General features: G+C 46.3%; 2 protein-coding genes across 2 annotated transcripts in view; one reads left to right on the forward strand and one right to left on the reverse strand.

Moving 5' to 3' along the window:
* The window catches only part of DUS2 (dihydrouridine synthase 2), a 67648-nt gene extending 56728 nt beyond the window's left edge, over positions 1 to 10920 (reverse strand). The window contains exon 1 of the mRNA XM_027847705.1: positions 10880 to 10920. The gene's annotated coding sequence lies outside the window, so the exon portion shown is untranslated. The remainder of the gene's footprint in view (positions 1 to 10879) is intronic.
* Positions 10921 to 11006: 86 nt separating this feature from the next.
* On the forward strand, positions 11007 to 13020 carry DDX28 (DEAD-box helicase 28). The gene has a single exon (XM_027847626.1). The coding sequence runs from the start codon at positions 11021 to 11023 to the stop codon at positions 12674 to 12676; it is 1656 nt and encodes a 551-aa protein (XP_027703427.1). The 5' UTR covers positions 11007 to 11020; the 3' UTR covers positions 12677 to 13020.
* The last annotated feature ends 549 nt before the right edge of the window (positions 13021 to 13569 follow it).

Genomic DNA, 13569 nt, shown 5'->3' on the forward strand with positions numbered 1-13569 from the left:
AACTCCCAGCTGGCTAACCGTGGGCTAATTGTTGAGCCCCTTGACATCATCCTTCATTCTCTTCTTCTCCTCTGCTTTCCCGGCACCCTCATCTCGGACAATGAGTAGTCCTTCCCACGCAGGCCAGTTCCTCTCCACGCGCACTTGATCCCATTCTCTTCAGTCTTCTCTGGCAGATCAAAATCTCAATCATCCTCACCCCCTCAAACCTTCAACCTTCTTCCCTACTGCCTTCAAATTTGCTCAAGTCTCCTCTACCCTTAAAACACAGTAAGAACATTCATTATGACTTTCCTTCACCTCAAGCTATTTTCCTCTATTTCTCCTCCCTTCGTCAGCTAAAATCCTTGAAAAAGTTATCTGCTGGGGCAGCTAGGTGGTGCAGTGGATAGAGCACCAGCCCTCAAGTCAGGAGTACCTGAGTTCAAATCTGACCTCAGACCAAACACTTGACACTTACTAGTTGTGTGACCCTGGGCAAGTCACTTAACCCTAATTGTCTAAAAAATATATATATATATAAAAAGAAATGTCTCAAACCCAGTAAGCACAAAATTGAACTCACCCCCCTCCCCCCCAATTCTCTCCCTCTTTTAAATATCCCTATTCTTGGGAAAGACACCATCATCCTTCCTGGCTCCCAGATTTATAACCTCCAGGTGATCTTGAACTCCTCTCCACCACCCCTACATATCCACTCAGTTGCCAAATCTTGCCATTCTTACCTTGACAATATTTCTTACACTAACTCATTGTCTCTCCTAACATGGCTACCACCTTAGTGCAGATCATTACCTCTCTCCTTGATTACTGAAACAGTCTCCTACTTAGTGTTCCTCCCTCAAGTCTCCCCCACTCCATCCTCCCTACTGACAAAGGAATCTACTGTAAGCCTGGGTCTGACTTTGACTTCCCTACTCATCAACTCCAGTGGTTTCCCGGGTTTCTCCAGGGTCAAATACAAACTCCTCTGCTTAGCATTTAAAGCTCTTCACAACCCAGTCCTAGCCTATCTTTTCAGCCTCGTTACTACTCCTCCTGCATTTTGCAACCCAACAAAACCGGTCTCTTTACTGCTCGTACACACTGCTCCATCTTCCAAACTTTATCTCCGACAGCCTATACCCTCCTCTCCCAAACTGTTTGCATGTATTCGTTTTGAATTTGTGCTGCATATATTTACATATGTACTTGTCTCCCTCATTAGAACGTAAGCTCTTTGAGTTGGCATTGTTTCATTCTTTGTGCTTGAGTCCCCATCTCCTATCACATGACATCTGGCATAAAGCAGGTGCTTAATAAATACCTGCAGCTCGACTATCAAATGAACCTTTCTCAGCCTTAACCTTATCCCCATTTTTACAGAAGAGGAAACTAACTGTAGTACTTACCTCACAGGGCTATTGTGAGGAGCAAATGAGTTAAAATATATACGATATTTTGTAAACCTTAAAATGTTATATGAATATCAGCCATGACCATTCACTGTTATTCCCTTTGCCAGTGCAGATCACTATCCTTGCCTCCCTTAGTAGATGATTTCATTTGTTAATGTCGCCAGACAGTCAAACCCCAAGGCTAACTAACCCTTTGATGATAAATCCTTTCCTAACTTAGCTGGGGTTAGTTGAGGATGAAGAAGCCGACAATAACAACAAGAAGCATTTATTAAGTGTCTATGGCTTGCCAACCACTGTGCTAAGTACAGGGGATACAAAGAGAAACAAAAACAGCTGTTCCCCCGAGGAGCTCACAGTCTAATGAGGGAGACAAAGGGACTAAAACAGGAAAAATCAGGGATAATCAACAAAAGGAAGGCACTAGCAAGAAGGAGGATCAGGAAAGCCTTCCTGTAGAAGGTGGGATTATAGCTGGGACTTGAAGGGAAGCCAGGAGGCAGAGATGAAGAGGGAGAATTCTTTTTTTAACAGTATTTTATTTTTTCCAATTTCACATAAAAAACAATTTTTAACATTCACTTTTCATAAAATTTTGAGTTCCAAATTTTCTCCCTCCCTCCCCTCCAGGCCCCCCAAGATGGTAAGCAATTTGATATAGGTTATATATGTGCAACCATGTGAGACATTTCCGTATTAGTCATGTTGTGAAAGAAACAGAACAAAAGGGAAAAACCATACATACACACAAAAAAAGTGAAAATAATATGCTTTCATCTGCATTTAGGCTCCATCAGTTCTTTGGAGGATGGAAAATTTCAGGTATGAAGGAGAGGCAGTGAAAATGTAGTAAGTAAGGAGATGGAGTGTCTTGTTGGACGGATAGCAAAAAAAGTCATGTCACTAAATAGTAGAGTATGTGGCAGGGAGTAAGGGGCAATAAGACTAGAAAAGTTGGGGTGGGAGGTGGGGAGAGGATGAACAGTTATAAAAACCAAACAGAGGATTTTAAACTTGATCTTGGACATAACAGACAAGATGCACAATTTTTCACTGGGTCCATATTCAGAGCCTTTCTAGTTTCATCAGATCTACCAGAATTTATGTTCTTGTGATTCAAGCATAAAGAGTCCAGGGTCACCTTGACATCATCATCATCATCATAATAATAATAATAATTAGTAGTAGTGGTAGTAGTATATAGCACCTCCTATGTACCAGCTGCTATGCTGAATGCTTTTACAAATATCACCTCATTTGATCCTCACAACAACCCTGTAAGGTAGGTTATTATCCCTATTTTACAGTTGAGGAAACTGAGACAAAGGTTAAGTGACTTGCCCAGGGTCACACTGCTGGTAACTGTCCAGGCTGGATGTAAACTCAGGTCTTTCTGACTCCAGGCCTTGTGCTCCAAACACTGTACCAACCGGCTATCTACCTGATAATTCATTGGAAGATGCCCAATGGAAGTTAAAACGTATGGATTACCCCAAAAAGTATCTTAGCAATACTGGAGAAAAATTATACAGCAAAGTTACTTCTCTCTGGTATTTAAAACAATCTCCATGGGTGGCTATTTACTCAATCACCATTATATGTGGGTGGAAAACAAAGCAGCTTCAAACAGTGACTGATAAAGTAACAGGAAGGGAAGCGGCATGCTGGGTAGCAACATCTCAAGAAAACAAGGGTGCTTTTTGACCCCACATTTTCCTAGAACTTCAGGCTGCTTATCTCGACTCACGGCCATCCCACCCTTTCCTGCCTGTAATCTGCTCTCTCCCTATACAGGAGAAGATAAGACTGTACCTATCCCTTAGGCCCCAGTTCCAGTGGCCTCCCATGAAACATTCTTGGACCCAGAAGACTCAAGTCAACCACCCCACCCCCTTTCCTTCTCTCTCTCTCTCTCTCTCTCTCTCTCTGTGTCTCTGTCTCTCCCTCCCTCCCTAGCACACTGGAATCTACTGCATAGTGTACATGCATTTGTACCCTTGAGCTCCTTGAGAAAAGGAACCATGTTTTATTCTAATGCAAACTCATTCTTGGTCATTTTTCTGTCCCTTTCTCCCCCAAGTAGAGTGTAGGCACTATTAATATTAACAAATATGGGTTTAATTGAATTGAACCTTAGTGATTCCCAATCAAGATTCCCGATTCTGTTATTCCAGCTTCAGGGACTTTGCCTGGACGAGCCAGAGGGCTCCCTCTGAACCACGGTCACAAGCCATGGATCCAGAACTAGAAGGACCTGAGTTCCTCTAGCTCAGTCTCCTTGTTTTATGCAGGAAGAGACTGGTGGCATAGGGAAATTCAGTGACTAGTCCAAAGAAAAATATAGCAGGATTCAAGAACAACTCCCCTGATTCAAAGCCCAGTGCTCTCGGAACTAGTGCATTGCCTCTATAAACTGACCAATAGTACCTCAAAAGAGGCCAACCAACTGGCACCTCTAAGACAGACAGGTCAGGTGAGTTCAAGCAGCAAGGTACCTAAGGGAGAGACAGGAGGCAGCACGTGCCACATGAGTCAAATCACAACCACCATCCCCAACTACTGACCCCTGCCACCAACAGGAAGCCTAAGAGTATGTTAATTAATGTAACTGAGGCAGCAGGTGACACATCAGATTGAGAACTGGGATCTATTTGAATTCAGGAAGACCCGAATTAAAATCTAGTCTCAGACACTTACTAGCAGTGTGACCCTGAGCAAGTCACTTATTTTCTGTCTGCCTCAGTTTCCTCACCTGTAAAAAGGGGATTATAAAAGCACTTCCTTAATAAGGTTGTTGTGAGGATAAAATAAGATAATAATTGTAAAGTGCCTACCACAGCGTCCACCACATAGTAGGTAGTTAATAAATGCTTGTTCTCTTCCTTTAATTAATAATAGTGCAAATATCTGAAAATAAATCTTCCTAAATATCCAGATCAGGGTCGATAGATGGCACAGAAAGTGCACAGCTTAGAGTCAGGAAGGCTCATTTTCCTGAGTTCAAATCTGGCCTAAGACACTTAGTAGCTGCACAACCCTGCTCAAGTCATTTAACCGTTTGCCTCAGTTTCCTCATCTGTAAAATGAGCTGGAGAAGGAAATAGCAAACCACTCCAATATCTTTGGTTGGAAACGACTGAACAACAAATATCTAGAATGGCACTTCTGTTCTGAAGAAAGAGCCCTAGGTGATAAGAAAAGTGCCAGGAAAGTGGGAATCCAGGTTCTGAGGACACTGTGACAGCCTATTAGAAGGGCAGGTACCAATGTAGCTAGGTGGTGAAGTGGATAGAGCACTGGCAGGAAGATCTAAGTTCAAAGCCGCAGACAGATACTTACTAGATATGTGACCCTGGGCAAGTCACTTAGCTCTTATTTGTCTCAGTACCTCATGTGTAAAATGAGCTAGAGAAGTAAAAGGCAGTATCTTTGCCAAACAAAAAAACCAAAAACCAAAAAACAACAACCACCTACGGAGAAAGTTCATGGAGTCACACAGAGTCAGACGTGACTGAATGACTGAACCACCACCACCACCACCACCACCACCACCACCACCACCACCAATAAAAGTCTGAGGCAGCAGTGTTACACAAGTCAGAGCCCTGGAATCGTTGGTTTTGCTTCTTCCAAGACAAAAAATGAGGGAAAAAACCGTGAGTACCCAGACACTGTTGGGTTTCTGCTAGACCTCCTGCTAGGCCTCAGCAAGAACTTTAACAAGCGGCAAACACACCCCAATTCCTGAGATAAAGACTCGTTACTACATAAAAACTGCTAGGAAAACTGGATAGCAGTCTGGTACAGATCAGGTTCAGGCCAGCATCTCACACCACATACCCTAGTAAGCACTGCTAACCAGAAGCCAACAGCACCAAATGCAACTACAACCTGGGTGATCATAAATAACTTCTCAGAGCATGGAAGGAGACATCCTTCAAAATTTTAGCTAGGGAAGGTCTGACCAGAAAAGGGAGAGAAAAGATCACAGGAGATAAAATGGACAATTTTGAGTAAATAAAATTGAAAAGCTTCTGTACAAGAAAAAAAAAAACAAAACCAACAAAAAACAATGCAGTTAGGTCTAGAAAGGAAGTGGTTACCTGGTAAAAATATTTGCAGCAAGTTTCTATAATAAGGGCCTGATAGCTAAGTTATTCAGACAGCTGATTCAAATATATAAGAGCCATTTCTCAATAGAAAAATGCTCAAAGGGTTTGAAAAGGTGATTCTCAAAAGAAAGAAAGCAAGCTATCAAAACCACGTGAAAAAATGCTCCAGGTTGCTAAAAAAAAAAAGAGAAATGCAAATTAAAACAATTCATGCCTATAAGATTGGCAAAAAAGATTAAAAAAAAAAGATTACATTATTGGAGGGGGGACGTAGCAGAACAGGACCTCTAATGTATGGTTTGTGGAGCTGAGAACTGGTCCAACCATTTTGAAAGCTAATTTGGAATGACCTCTGCATGCCCTTCATGGCAACACTGGTACTAAATCTCCCTTGGTTTTACTACTTCTTGGACCACTCCTTCTCAGTGTTCTTTGCTGGGTCTTCATCCAAATACGGAAGCATATTTAAAAAAAAAAAAAAAAAGCTTTTATGGTTTCTCTAGAAATAGTAAGAAATATTATTTCTCTAGCCAAAAATCCTTTCTAGACCTTTCCCTTTCGGAAAGTGGAAAGAACAAAGGGTTTCCTTTGAAATGGACTAAGGGTGATAAACAAACTGAACTCTTGTCTAAATGGTATGATTGCCTCCCCACCAATTGGAGTGACTGCTGCCATGACCCACATAGAGTAGGGGTCATCTCTTTCAAAATTCAAGGTTAAGATATTGATCACAAGAAGGAACTCTTTAAGGGGAAGCAGTAATCCAGGAAGAAATTGAGTGGGTGACTATTCTGGAACATTAACCCAAAACTGTGTTTTAACATATTATGATTTTTTCCTTATTCAAGATTCCTACAAATGTTACCTGAAATTTTCTTGGAGTAGAGAGATAGGTTGGAAAGCATGCCCATTTAGACATCTCTCTCTCCAACCTATAAATGGTTTAGTTATACATTAAAATTATTCCTGACAGACTTGGATCTAAATTTCAGAGTATATTATTAGTATTAATTTTTTTTCTTCAACTCACTAACTGTGGGTTTCTCTCAAGGCTCTGTCCTGAGCCATCTTGTCTTCTCTGTATGTACCAGGGGTTTGTAACTTGGGGTCTCCAAACTCTTAAAAAATTTTTTTGGATAACTGTATTTCAATATAATTGGTTTCCTTTGTAATCATATGCAGTAATGTAATTTTTTTGGGGGTGAGGCAATCGGAGTTAAGTGACTTGCCCAGGAGCTATTAAATGTTAAGTGTCTGAGGCTGGATTTGAATTCAGGTCCTCTTGGACTCCAGGGCCAATGCTCTATCCACTGCGCCTACAGTAATGTAATCTTATGGAGTCAAAAACATCATCCTAAGGAGTCCATAGACTCCACCCAACTGCCAAAGCAGTCTATAATACCAAAAAAGTTAAGAACCCCTGCATACTATATTGATTGGCCATTCTGACAGCCCCCAAGAGGTCAATGACCAGACTCTCTATGCAGATGATTCCCAGATCTAAATACCCAACTTCTAACTTTTCTCCTAAGCTCCAGTCTCACATCACCAACTGACTTTTGGACATCTTGACTTGGATATTTCATGGGCATCTCAAACGCAACATGTCCAAAACAAATATTATCTCTCTCCCCCCCCCCAAACCCTCCTCTCTTCTCCTCTTTCCCATCACTGTCAAGTAAACCAGCATTCTCCCTGTCACCTGGGTTCATGGTCTTGGGGTCATTTTCAACTCTTTCCTCTCACTCTTGGCATCTGCTGCCAAGCCTTCTTTCTACGTCCACATCTCTTTTACACATCCCTTTCTCTGCACTCATACAGCTGGCCCCCTGGGGCTGGGACCTTTCATCACCTCTTGCCTGGACTACTGCAACAGTTGGTCCCTTCTTCCTTAGGACTCCCCCCACTCCAGTGCATCTTCTATTGACTCAGCTGCCAAAGGATCTTCCTAAAGCACAGGTCTAACTGTGTCACAAAAACACCCCCCCTCCCAACTGAATCAACTCCAATGGCTCTCTGCTTCCTCTAGGATCAAATATAGACGCACTGGTTTGACTTTAAATCTCTTCCCACAATCTGGCCATTTCCTCCCTTTCCAGTCTTCTTACACTTTACTTCCCCCCGTGTACTCTAACATGCAGCAACACAGCCTTCCTGCTGTTCCTGGAACACAACACTACAACTCCAGATGTAGTGGTTTTCTTCCTATCTCCAATGCCAGGAATGCTCATCCCCCTCACCTCTGGCCTCCCAGTTTCAAGATTCAGCTCAAATCCCACCTTCTGTGAGAAGCCTTCCCTCACAAATTACCTTTCTCTCTCTCTCTCTCATATAATTTTTGATATGTTGTTTTCCCTATTAAAATGTAAGTTTTGGGCATATATCCAAAGAGATCAAAGAGAGAAAAGTATCTACATACACTAAATATTCACAGAGAAGCACGCTTCGCTGTGGCAAAGAACTAAATTATGGGGGTGCTCATACACTGGATGACGGCTGAGCAAATTATATTAATGTGATATTATTGTAAGAAATGACAAAAGAGATTGCCAGCGAAACCTGGGCAGGTATGTATGAACAGCTACAGAAAGAACAATTAGGGGGAGCTAGGTGGCACAGTGGATACAGCACCGGCCCTGGAGTCGGGAGGACCTGAGTTCAAATCCAGCCTCAGACACATAATACTTACTAGCTGTGTGACCCTAGGCAAGTCACTTAACTCCACTGCCTAGACCAAAAAAAAAAAAAAAAAAAAAAGAACAATTTATACAATATTGGAACATTTTAAAAAATAATAACCTCAAAAAGATTAAAGTGGCTCACCCATGATCACACAACTGGTAAATATCAGAGCCAGGATTCAAACCCAGATCTTTCCTGATTACAAATCCACTATTCTTTCCACTACAACCAATAGATACATAACTGCTAATGTGTACAAGTAGAGTGATTGGATTCTATGTAGTGTAATATAGCTCATTTGCCAGACAACTACATCAACTTTCCATTAGCATCTGAAGGTAGGGAAGTCAGAAAGAGAGGACAGTATATATTTACAAAATAAAAAGGTTTGGAAGTAAGAAAGTAATTTGTTAATTGTGATTGTTTAGTTGAGCAAGACTGTAATGAGAAATGAAAGGCATTATATGAATGATGGTTAGGGGAGCCCTAAAATGCATAAGAGGTTTAGATTTAAGTGGGAACCACTTAGGGTAACAATGGAAAGGAACAAGCATTTATTAGGTCCCCCCTATGTGGCAGGCACCATGCTAAACACTTTACAACTATTATGTCACACAACAACCACGGGAGGTAGGTACTGTTATGAACCCCATCTTACAGTTAAGGAAACTGAGGCAAACAGAGTTTAAATGTCACACAATTAATAAGTGTCTGAGGCTGGATTTAAACTCAGGTCTTCCTGACTTCAGGTCCAGCATCTATTTACTGTGCCACCTCAATGCCTCAGAAAATAGTAATAACTGGCCTTTATATAGTGCTTTAAGGTTTGCAAAATACTTTACAAATATTATTTCATATGATCCTCACAACAACCCTGGGAAGTGGATGCCATTGTTATCCCCATTTTACAAAGGAAGAAACCAAGGAAGACAGAGGTTAAGTGATTTGCCCAGAGTCTTATAGTTATAAAGTGTCTGGCTACATTTGAACTCAGGTCTTCCTGACTTCACTTGCTATGCCTCTAGCTGTAGAGTAAAAGTCTCAAAGATTGAAAGGAGCTGAAGGTGGAGATAATAGAAACAGAGAGAAGACAAGAATCCAGATAGCAAGGTCGCATATAAAGTTTCTCTGCAAATAAATCAACTCACTGACTGCCTCTTTAAAAACATCCTGTTCATTTTTGGATCCATAACTTTGGTCACACCAATCCTCTTTCCTTTTCCACTAATCTCAGTCTATTACTTCATTCAAGTACCAATTCAGAGTTTACTTCCAATAAGACCACTCTTTTCTCTATATTCTCATAACAAATGTACAGTCTATACAGCATTATCTCAATACTAATAAAAGTGGAGGCCCCTTGGGGCAGTGAATAGAGCACTAGACTCAGTATTAGGAAGACCCGGGTTCAGATCTCATCTCTGACACTGACAGTTTGATCCTAGAAACCTCACTAAACTTCTCAGCGTCTTCTTCATACATCCTCCCCTTCCTCACCCTCTCCAGGAAGAAGTGCCCCTCACTGCCTGATAAGGTAAATCATCCCAGTTTGACCCTACTCCTATGGCCAGGTGCCTCCTCCACTGTCTTGCTCCCCAATAAATCTTCTAGTCACACATTTACCCTCTCAATCACCTTCATCACTCCCAAGCCACTCAGCCCTTCCTATTTGGGTAAACTTGAGTTACAGAGTGGCAAGAGTGTTCTGGCTTTCCAGCTAGAAGACCTTTGTTCAAGTCCCGCTCTTTCCAGCACCAATTACGGGAAGTTTGCCCCCCTTCCTGGGCGCTGGACCTGACACTTCTTCCTAAGCGCTTGGCACAGCACCCAGTAAATGTTGGTTGCTTGACTGTGTACAAACATAATCAGGTCTCTCTAACACCAAAAATTCTTCCTTAAATCTGTCTATGCTCTCAAGGTACCACCATCCCAAACCTTCTTCCTTTAGTTCTCTCCTAGACGCTAAGCTCTGGGAAGGAAGGGGCTGTGTCTCAGGTGGATTTCGTACTGCCCTTCAATGCCTCGTAGAGCGCCTAACGTTTAATGAATGAACGGTGGAAGAACATCTTGGTGAACTGGCATGAAAAAGTATGAAGCAAAGAACCGAGGTGATTGCAGGCCCCGAGAGCAGCACAAAGCCCGAGGGTCCCGAGGCCCTGAGCGGTCAGTCCCTCGGTCCCCTGGCCCCCCCCCACCGGGATGAGCCAGTCCCCAAGAAGAGCCCCCGGGGAACAAGGTTGGGCTTGCACCGGGAAGCCTGCGGATCCCTCGGAAGGACGAATGTTGTAACTGAAGGGCGCTTCTCGTGTCAGTGAGGGGCGAGCAGGGGGCGGCCCTCCCATGCCCGTCCAGCTCCTCCCACGAGCCCCAGAGACTGAGGCCGCCCCGCGCTAAGGACCCCCCCGGACTCAGCTGTCCACCAGGAGGCTGCGGGTAGGGGGGGCCTTGAAGGCCTCAGCCACAAGGACCCGGGCTCTGCCCCAGGGCACGGCACCGACCCGCTCCGCCCGCCCCGCAAGCGGACCGCCGCAGCCTCTGGTCCACCCCTTCCCGTCCTGAGACGAAGGAGACCCTGGCCCGAGGAAGCCCGACCCTCCGCCAGGCCCGGACCCCGGGGCAGCGGACTCGAGGGTGGAAGCAGAACCCGACCCGACGCCCGGCCGCGCTTCTTAGGGACTGACTACGAACCTCGCTCACTCGGCGATCAGGCGACGCCGCAGACGGCCCCTCGCACGTGGGCTTCCGTAGTGCGTCAGCGCTGTGCGACGGTGATGTCACTGCGGCGCGCCCGGCCTGTCCCGGTCCGCCTCGGGTAGCGGCCTCCGAGTGATGGCGCTCCGGGCTCCGCCGCGCCTGCTGCTGCTCCTCCTGCAGGGGCCGGGTGGGCCCTACCGGGGCCTGTCTTCTGAAGGGCCCCAGGAGCCGCTGCCTGTGATCCGCGTCCCGCAGCCTCTGCAGCTGCGGCGCGGGGCGGGGGCCCGAGGCGGGCCTGCGCCGCGGGCCGTAGTGCTGCGGCCCGGCCCGCTGCTTATCGAGGCGCGGCGGCCCGAATTCAACCAGCCGGCGCGTCTCACGCTGGGCCGTTGGGAGCGCGCGCCGCTCGCCTCGCGCGGCTGGAAGCACCGGCGTTCGCGCGGCGACCATTTCTCCATCGAGCGCACGCACCGCCAGGTGCCCGCGCTGCCTGCCGAGGCCGGGGCCGACGGGGTGGCGGAGCACGAGCACGGGGCTGGGGCCGGCTTCGCCGCGCTGGGCCTGCAGCCCCGCGTGCTGGAGGCCCTGCAGCAGGCCGCGCCCGCCGTCGTGCGGCCCACGTGGGTGCAGCTCCGAGCCGTGCCCCCGCTGCTCCACGGCCGCCACCTGCTCTGCGCGGCCGAGACAGGCAGCGGCAAGACCCTGAGCTACGTGCTACCCCTGCTGCAGCGCCTGCTGAGCCGGCCCAGGCTGGCCGCCGCCTGCCCCGCACCCCGCGGCCTCGTGCTGGTGCCCTCCCGGGAGCTGGCCGAGCAGGTGCGGGCCGTGGCGGGGCCTCTGGGCCGGGCCCTGGAGCTGTGCGTGCGGGAGATTGGCGGCGGCCGGGGCATGGGCAGCGTCCGGCGGCAGCTCTCCGTGGAGCCCCCCGCCGACGTGCTGGTGGCCACGCCGGGAGCCCTGTGGAAGACGCTGAAGGGGCGCCTGCTGAGCCTGGAGCAGCTCTGCTTCCTGGTGCTGGACGAAGCGGACACCCTGCTGGACGAGAGCTTCCTGGAGCTAGTGGAATACATCCTGGGCAAGAGCCCCATAGCCGAGCACCTGGCCGACCTGGAAGACCCCTTCAACCCCAGGGCCCAGCTGGTGCTGGTGGGGGCCACTTTTCCGGAGGGAGTGGGAGAGCTGTTGAGCAAAGTCACGGACCTGAGCAACCTCACTACCATCACCAGCCCCAGGCTGCACTGCATTATGCCTCACGTCCGGCAAAGGTTCCTAAGGCTAAAGGGTAGTGAGAAAGTGACGGAATTGATACAGATTCTCAAGCACCAAGGAGAGGACAAGCCCGCCTCATCTGGGGCTGTTCTGGTGTTCTGTAATAGTTCCAGTACCGTGAACTGGCTGGGCTATATCCTGGATGACCACAAAATCCAGCACCTGAGGCTTCAGGGACAGATGCCTGCCTCCATGAGAGCAGGCATCTTCCAGTCCTTCCAGAATGGCACCAGGGACGTTCTCCTCTGCACTGATATAGCTTCTCGGGGCCTGGACAGTACTCGGGTGGAGCTGGTTATCAATTATGACTTTCCACCCACTTTGCAGGACTATATTCACAGAACTGGCAGAGTAGGCCGAGTGGGGAGCGAGGTGCTGGGATCTGTGCTTAGTTTTGTGACTCATCGTTGGGACGTGGAGCTAGTCCAGAAGATTGAGCTGGCAGCTCGGAGGCGGAGAAGCCTCCCCGGGATAAAGAGAGCTGTTAAAGAGCCTTTGCCCCCAATAGAATTGACTGGTTAGCTAGCCAGTGACACTAAAAATGTGGGTATTTATGACTGTGAACAAAGGACACTTGTGGCTGTCCGAGAATGTGGAGAGCCACTCCAAAGTAAGAGAAGGATTAAACTGCTTTGGGCTTGTGAAGCACCAGTCTGTCTGTATGTTAGGGCTGCCAAACATCAGTGTTGAATTTTGTGTAGCTCTGCATAATAGTGTGAACTTTTGTGTAATAAAATCTAATTTGACTGGTTTGCATTTAGTGTAAACTACCTAGATAATAACACCTACTCTATTTGTATGGGGTGGGGACGTCCAAAATTTTTTACTGTGGGATACATGATCAATAAATATGCAGGTCATATGAATTTTTTGTGTGGTGAAATATATCCTTTTCTTTTTTTTCCCACTTTTACTAGTGTCCTTTTTTACATCACAATCATTCCTTTTATAGGCTCTTCACTCTCCTCTTGGAACAAAAAAAAGTTTTGCCAATAGAGCAGCTGTGTCAATCCCAGTCTTCCACATTCAGCCCTTTAGTCATGTGAGTCGTTCTGGTTCTGCTTACTTTGCTCTGTATTTTTTCATACAAGTTTTTTCCTCTGAATTCCTCATATTCCTCAAGATTTTTTTTTTTTATTTCTTGGTCTCCAGCCCAGTGATTTCATCAGTGTAGGGAGCTCTCTCTACCAATGCAGATCTCTAACTGTTAGTAACTTTTGGTCTTAGTGGCTAGTTGCCTTGGGTATTGAAAGAAATTGTGACTTCTCCAGGGTCACACAGCTAGTTTGTTTCAGAGATTATACTTGAATCCTGTTCTGGCTTACTCTGAGACCTATCTTTGATTAGCTGGCTCTATGTCCCACATGCCACGCTGCCTCTCAGAAGGATTTGATACATTTATATACCATAATTTG

This window comes from Vombatus ursinus, unplaced genomic scaffold (genome assembly GCF_900497805.2).
Source record: "Vombatus ursinus unplaced genomic scaffold, bare-nosed wombat genome assembly UNPS02005286.1, whole genome shotgun sequence".
In the NCBI taxonomy this organism is placed as follows: Eukaryota; Metazoa; Chordata; class Mammalia; order Diprotodontia; family Vombatidae; genus Vombatus; species Vombatus ursinus.